The sequence below is a fragment of the Gossypium hirsutum genome, chromosome A12, assembly GCF_007990345.1.
Source record: "Gossypium hirsutum isolate 1008001.06 chromosome A12, Gossypium_hirsutum_v2.1, whole genome shotgun sequence".
NCBI lineage: Eukaryota > Viridiplantae > Streptophyta > Magnoliopsida > Malvales > Malvaceae > Gossypium > Gossypium hirsutum.
The window spans coordinates 16,118,268-16,125,771 of NC_053435.1; the positions used below are offsets into that span (position 1 = coordinate 16,118,268).

General features: G+C 35.1%; 1 protein-coding gene across 4 annotated transcripts; it reads left to right on the forward strand.

Moving 5' to 3' along the window:
* The first annotated feature begins 1,083 nt into the window (after positions 1-1,083).
* LOC107926628 (aminopeptidase P1) lies at positions 1,084-7,153 on the forward strand. 4 transcript variants are annotated; one of them, XM_016857524.2, is made up of 17 exons: positions 1,084-1,405; positions 1,493-1,556; positions 1,648-1,787; positions 1,886-2,170; positions 2,254-2,376; positions 2,514-2,777; positions 3,080-3,166; positions 3,350-3,414; positions 3,574-3,655; positions 3,971-4,105; positions 4,222-4,302; positions 4,855-4,909; positions 5,093-5,197; positions 5,295-5,366; positions 5,785-5,909; positions 6,297-6,446; positions 6,666-7,153. In XM_016857524.2, the coding sequence occupies exons 1-17, from the start codon at positions 1,313-1,315 to the stop codon at positions 6,699-6,701; spliced, it is 1,962 nt and encodes a 653-aa protein (XP_016713013.1). In that variant the 5' UTR covers positions 1,084-1,312; the 3' UTR covers positions 6,702-7,153. The 4 variants fall into 4 exon arrangements, with proteins under 4 accessions (XP_016713013.1, XP_016713028.1, XP_016713021.1 ...); XM_016857539.2 differs by having other exon boundaries at positions 1,113-1,405; positions 6,743-7,153; XM_016857532.2 differs by having other exon boundaries at positions 1,113-1,405; positions 3,589-3,655.
* Positions 7,154-7,504: the final 351 nt, after the last annotated feature.

The following is a 7,504-nucleotide window of genomic DNA, read 5'->3' on the forward strand; positions in this document are numbered from 1 at the left end:
TCTCTCATTTTGATGGAGATATAGTCATAGTTTTAAGTTATGTTTGGGTTCACAGTGATGTTATGGAGCTCAATAACCTACAAATTTCACCTGTTGTGTGAGTATAGAGCCATCACATGAGAAGCCGTGATTGCTTTGCAACTTGAGGTCCAAGATGATGGTGATTATACAGTTTCGGGTTGAAGTGTAACTAAGGTTTCAAGTTTACAATGGTTATGTTGTTAAAGGATGAAGCATAATTAGGGTCGTAGTTGACAGTGCTAATACGGGCATGCCAACGAGTTTCTCCTCATCATAAGAGCATGCTTCATAAAACTCAAGCATAAGCACGAGGAAGGAAAACGCGAGGGGCTTTCCAATATAATCAAATAATTCATGTTGTCTATCTTTATCGAAAGTGGTGACCTTTTAGTATAATCTGCTACACCTCAATGCTGTCACATGTTATAATAACGGGTTTACCGCCTTCGTTTGTAATGGATAAGACACATTATTTAATTATATTGAAACGCCATTACGTTTTTCTTCCTCGTAATTATATTTAAGTTCTATGAAGTATCATCTTTTGATTAAAAAAACTCGTTGTCATGCCCGCATAACCACTGCCAACTGAAATCTTATTTATGCTCCATTATTTGACAACATAACCTTTGCAAACTTGAAGCCCTAGTTACACTTTAGCCAGAGATCGTATAATCACCGTAAACTGGGACCTTGAGTTGCAACATGATTCGACTTTCTAGGTGATGGTTTCATACTCACATAACAGATGAAATTTGTAGGTCACCTAGCTCCACAACACTACCATAAATTCAAACATTTTTTAAAATTATAACCATGTCTATCTCAAACACAGACAAAAATAAATTTACAAACTTTTAATTTCCAATCGCAAAAAAAAAATCAAAATTAAAACATGTCCAACAGTGTACATTTTCACTAATGTGGCAGTGAAATTTTAACTTGTCTTTACTCTCTCCAAAAACAATGTAAATAGGTAATTTTTAAAAAATCACCATAGTTTCTCAATTGTTTTTTTTAAAAACATATTTAGTTAAATTAACCAATGAAATTACTTTTATAGAAGGACAGGTCACAGAAAAGAGCAGGTCAACTCTGGAATTTCAAAACATAAAGGAAAAAACGGAGGTTTTTTCACTTAAGATCGAGACTTTCCTTCCTCGGCTCTACTTACGGTGTCCTGCGGAACTTCAACTCTTTAACCCTTATAATAACTTGGCAATTCCTCCCTCTATCTATCTAATTATCCGAAGGAGAAACTCTTTCCCAAAGCATTTTTGAACTTTCTTTCATGGCGGATATACTTGCTTCTTTGAGGTCTTTAATGGCCTCTCAATCTCCTCCTCTCGATGCCTTACTTGTCGCTTCTGAAGATTATCATCAGGTTTAATTTATATGAAAAAAAAATTCATTTTTATCAATTCCATGTCAAATTATTGTTTGTTTAATTTTTGAATCGTTTTTTTTGTAGAGCGAATATGTTTCTGCTCGTGACAAAAGGCGCGAGTTTGTTTCTGGATTCACCGGAAGTGCAGGTCTCTATTTCGACTTTCTCTTATTATAATTATTGTTTTAGTTGTTCTTCTTCTTATATAATTTTTATTGATTTGGTAAAAATTATCTCAGGATTGGCACTTATAACAAAAAATGAAGCAAGGCTATGGACCGACGGCCGATATTTCTTGCAAGCAACGCAGCAGCTTAGTGATCAGTGGAAACTAATGCGTATCGGAGAAGATCCTCCCGTTGATGCCTGGATGTCTGATGTAAATTTACCATTTTGCTTCACAAGTATTCGATCTTTTGCTTCCACATTTGATACTTTTATTAATATATATATGTTTTTAATGAATGAATGATTTAGAATTTGCAAAAGGAGGCAGCTATTGGGATTGATCCTTGGTGTGTGTCGGTAGACACGGCTCAAAGATGGGAACGAGCTTTTGCGAAAAAGAATCAGAAATTAGTTCAAACCTCAACAAATTTGATTGATGAGATTTGGAAAAATCGGCCACCAGCTGAAATTAATCCAGCTGTTGATCATCCCTTGGAATTTGCCGGTCGTTCTGTCGCTGAAAAGTTGAAAGCTTTGAGGGAAAAGCTCTCCAGTGAAAAGGCTCGTGGGATTATCATCACAACTTTAGATGAGGTGTGGGCTTTTCAAATTGTTGATTCTAATGGAATTTGTTGAGGTTTTTCTTTTCTTTTTTAGTTTAAATGGCTGCTTTACAGGTTGCGTGGTTGTATAATATCCGTGGGAGCGATGTATCTTACTCTCCTGTTGTTCATGCATTTGCTATCGTAACATTGAATTCGGCTTTCCTTTATTTGGACAAAAGGAAGGTTTCTTCTAAGGTAGGATTTTGAGTATATATACTTGGTTGTTGAAGTTTTCATTTTTTTCCCCTTTACTGTATTAGATCATTTAAATCAAGGTATAACTTTCTGGGCTAGATGGTTTTGGTTTATTGATCACATGTATGTTAATACAGGTGAGCTCTTCCTTGCAAGCGAATGGAATTGAAGTTCGGCAGTATGGTGCAGTGAGTTCTGATGCTGCGATGTTAGCATCTAATCAGCTTGACCAGGCCACGGGAGTGAATTCTGGTCAAAATGGTGTTTGTCAAAATGATACTTGTGATAATGATCTTATATGGGTTGATCCTGCTTCATGCTGCTATGCTTTGTTTTCGAGACTAGATGCTAATAAGTTGCTTCTGCAGCAGTCACCTTTGGCCCTCGCAAAAGCCTTAAAGGTTGTCGAATTACTTACTTTCTGGTTGAATCTTTCTTTAGAATTGCATAGAATATATTTATATGAAGTCTCTTCTAATATTGTGAAAATATTAGAAGTTAGAACACCTTAGGTTTTTTATGTTTACTTGTAAATCCGCATGCACTGATCCAGAAGAATAAACACATGCTGCTTCCCAAAGAAAAAAAGTCATTACCTATTTAAAAAGAACCTGAAAGGATCTTTAATATTTAAAGAGAGGTTCTATTTGCTCGTGTCTCATCTTAAATTAATTTATCTATATCAACACTTTTGCATTTCCAGAATCCAGTTGAGCTGGATGGATTGAAAAATGCGCATATCCGGGATGGTGCAGCTGTTGTGCAGTATCTAGTCTGGTTGGATAAGCAGGTATAGGATAGTGACCTTTGAATATTATTTTCTCTCTTGGAAATTGATAAATATTCACTCTAATTCATGAAGCTTCTAACTTATTTGGTTTGATTTGGTTATTATTTCAAAATAAAGATATTTCTGAATATATGCAACTGGATTATAGACTGAAATGATGCTATTGCTATCTCAATTGCACAGATGCAAGAGATTTATGGGGCTTCAGGTTACTTCTTGGAAGGGGAGGTAACAAGCAAAAAGATACCGTAAGTTATAGAATTTCAAGTTGATATGTTACCTATATGTCACCCCTGTTCAGTTGCTGTTTTTTATCCTTAAACCAAACAGGCTGCCCCCTCTCTTAAGAAAAATTTCTGAGCTGGAGGTGGACTGACTGATGCTTTGATTTTTCATGCTAATGGAAGGAATGCACCATGCAGGGAGGCTATGAAACTGACAGAGGTGTCTGTTAGTGATAAATTGGAGGGGTTTCGTGCATCAAAAGAGGTAACAATACTTTTGAGGAAGTTTTCTTGTGTTGATAAGAAAACTTAGTCAAAATCTCATTCTGGATATAACTATATCAGTAATAACCTTCAAGTGAGAAATTCTTGTTTTAGTAGTGGTAAGTTTTGTTGTTTGTGTCCACCAACCAGCAATTACCTTGTTTTTGTAAACTTGGGCATCGTAGTGTTTGAAACTAAGAATTTAGTCTCAACTCATAAGCATCTAGCATGTAATGAGCATCTTCAGTTGCTAAAAGTATCATGCTTGCATTTGTATTTGTTAATCTAACATTTTTTTCTATGTTACTAATTGAAGCACTTTAGAGGCCTAAGTTTCCCCACTATTTCTTCGGTTGGTCCAAATGCGGCCATCATCCATTACTCACCTCAGGCCAAAACATGTGCTGAGCTTGATCCAAATAGCATTTATCTTTTTGATTCAGGAGCGCAGGTTTGTCATCTAGTCCTATTTTTAGCTTATATCCATTAATCAAAACTATAAGTACAATGCCGATATTTTTTTATTCTAGATTCTGAGTTCTGATTCTTAATCCTTAACTGATAAAGTATCTAGATGGAACAACTGATATAACTCGGACGGTTCATTTTGGAAAGCCTTCAGCACACGAGAAGGCTTGCTATACCTCAGTAAGTGGCTTCTGTTGAATTCTCTCCTGGATATTACATTATTACCTATGTTCACCTTCCTTTTGGTCACACCATATGCAAATTTAAATTCTGAAGTGCTTATATTTCCAAAGCCCCTGGTGGATTTGATAACAAGCTGCTGCGTATCCATCTCTCAGATTTTTGTTTACTTTGCTTGGGAAATGATGTGTCACATGATTGTGATGCTTGATAGGAGCCGTATAGTGAATTGGATGTCTTACCTATATTTGACAATACATATTAAGCTTGGAATTAATATTTTTGTAAGAATAGAACAGCATCTGTTGTTTGTAATGATAAAGTCCAATGAGTCAGCAATTGTGATTTTTAGACATAACCAAACTTATGTTCACATTAAGGCAGTTGAAGGCTGTTCAACATATTAGAAGTCAAAATTTATGACTCAGATTGGTTTTTTCTTTTTGATACTGCAAAGATAGGTTGAGATCCTTGGATCCCACTTTTCTTCTTAGATTCATTTCCTATTCTTCCTGAACTTATGCCTCTAAGAAATTGGTTGATTCCCTGCAGGTTCTAAAGGGCCATATTGCTTTGGGCAATGCTCGATTTCCTAATGGAACAAATGGTATTAAAACTTATCTCTATTTTTCCGTTCAGTTTTTCCATATTAATTTTAGGCATTTCTTTTTGAAGTCAAGTAGATTTTGTTTTGACTCCAATATCTAACTAATATGTGTGCATATACTTTTATATATATATACACATGCTCTCACATGTATATATTAGTTTTAATTTGTTGCTTTTTTAGGTTATTCTCTTGATATTCTGGCTCGAATTCCTTTGTGGAGGTATGGTCTTGATTATCGACATGGTACTGGTCATGGAATTGGGTCTTACCTAAATGTTCATGAAGGTTAGCAATGAACTACAATTGCTTGGTGAAGTTAGGGTTCCATTAATGGAACTTTTCACTTAACTTTGGTTTTTCCTTGTTGAACTACTTGGAACAGGGCCGCATCAAATTAGTTTCAGACCACAGGCTCGTAATGTGCCACTTCAAGTTTCCATGACAGTAACAGATGGTTAGTATTGTTTATCCTATCTTAACTCCCTTAACTGTTTTCAAAATTTTCATTCTACTTGACGAAGGACTTTTATCTTGTCTTATACTGACTAAACCCTTCACTTCAGGTTTTTTTTTCCCTACTTAATGCTTTAACGCCTGGTTTACTTCAAGCTTTTCATGCGTACATTTTCTAAGCATTTAATCCCTCCCTGGCTGTCATTCTTGGCTTGAGTCTTTTGCCCTGGCAGCCTTGGCCCTTCTTTTGCGGGTCCTGTTTTGTGCATATGTTACCATGATTAGAAAGCTTCAAGTAATTTAAGAATTCTATTTTCTCAACGTTAAAATGTTACCTAGCATATGTCTTCTGAAAAGTAGTATGTATTACTGTATAGCGGAAGTAATAACCAATCGTATTCGGAAATTCCTTTTCCCAGAGCCTGGATATTATGAAGATGGCAACTTTGGTATAAGATTGGAGAATGTACTCGTAATCAAGGAGGCTGATACCGAATTCAACTTCGGTGACAAGGGATATTTATCATTTGAGCATATCACATGGGTAAGTTTGTCATTATGTGAAATTATTCATCTTTCTCTTCCTCGTATCAACCATGTTGCATGCGTTTGTCTTCATGTGCATCCATGCTTTAGATTTTTCGGGTCTCACATACTCGTGGATTACAATTCTATACAATTAGTGCAGGGCCTGATTAACTTGTTTGATAAGCTACCGGGAGATATGCTATTAATCTCTCCATTGATACTCTATTTCAAGTATTCTTAAAATTATCATCCTTTGGAACATCTCCTTATTTCCGTATTATAGCATGTTGGATGTGGGGGTTGTTTTTTGGTCATACTTGAATGGTTTAATTTGTATACTCTATTTTTTACAGAGACAACTGAATTTTCAACTTTATTAATTAATGGCTTATCTTATTTTCAGGCACCGTATCAAATAAAATTGATAGACTTAAGCATCTTGACACCGGAGGAAATACAGTGGTTAAATAGGTACCATTTGAAATGTCGGGAAATTCTTGGACCTTACTTGGATACGAATGAGATGGAATGGCTGAAAAAAGCTACTGAACCTGTAAGTGCATGATGTGTCTATTCAAGAAGCCTATGGAAATTCTTGCATCGTTTTTATGCTTTTATTCTATATTAAGAATAAATATATGAGATTTGTTCTATAAATGATATTTATTTTGCACATTTACATGTGATATGGAGTAATTAATGGTTGTCTTCCTTGTAAGTTCCTCTTTATTTCACTTCTCCCAATAACGTCCTCACTGGGCTACCATTGTAGCATTCATCTTTTGTTGGGCATATGGTGGCCACATGATGTCATTGGGACACCATTGACTTTGAATTTCATTGCCGTAGATGAAGGGATGAAGACTTCAGCTGGAGGGAACCGCTAGTCCTTCCAGTGGTGCTATTCAAGAAGCTGTCAGCTAAGTGGTTTGGGGTTGCTCGTCTTGAAAACAGCAACTGGTGGATGAACCTCCCCAAGTTAACCATAGCGGGCTTGGCCGAGAGGGTTCCACCACACCTAAGTTTTTAATTAATTCCTCAATAGTTCGCAAAGTTTTCCTTAAAAATCAATTAAACGGAATTTTAATCTGAAATTTTAAAGCAACTCTTAATAGATTTAATGGGAAAGTTATCAATTAACATGTTAAACGTTAGTTGTTTTTTGTTTGATCGAAACCATGTTAAACGTTTGTTCAAAAGAACATCTATGCACTGTGCACAAACAGAATTAAATATAGGTCAGTCAATTACTACCCTTTACTTTTTTAGTCACCTATTAATTTTTTAATTTGGTCAAACAGCTATTGCCTCTTTTCCTTTTCGGTTTCTCAATTATTAATTTTTTTAATTTGGTTATACAATTAATTGATATTGCTTTTTTTTTATCTCTAGGGTTGATATGATAGTTAAAATCAAGGGTGTAACTAGGAGCTGTAACTAGGAGCTGGAAGGGGTAATTTTTGTGTAGGCTTTTTAAAAATTTTAAATTAGTAAAAGTAAATTTGCAATTGGCTCCCTTAAAGATGATATAAATTTGATTTAATCTTTTAAAAATTATAAAGATATAAACTATTAAAAGGGTAAAATTTTATTTTTACTATTGTAAAATTT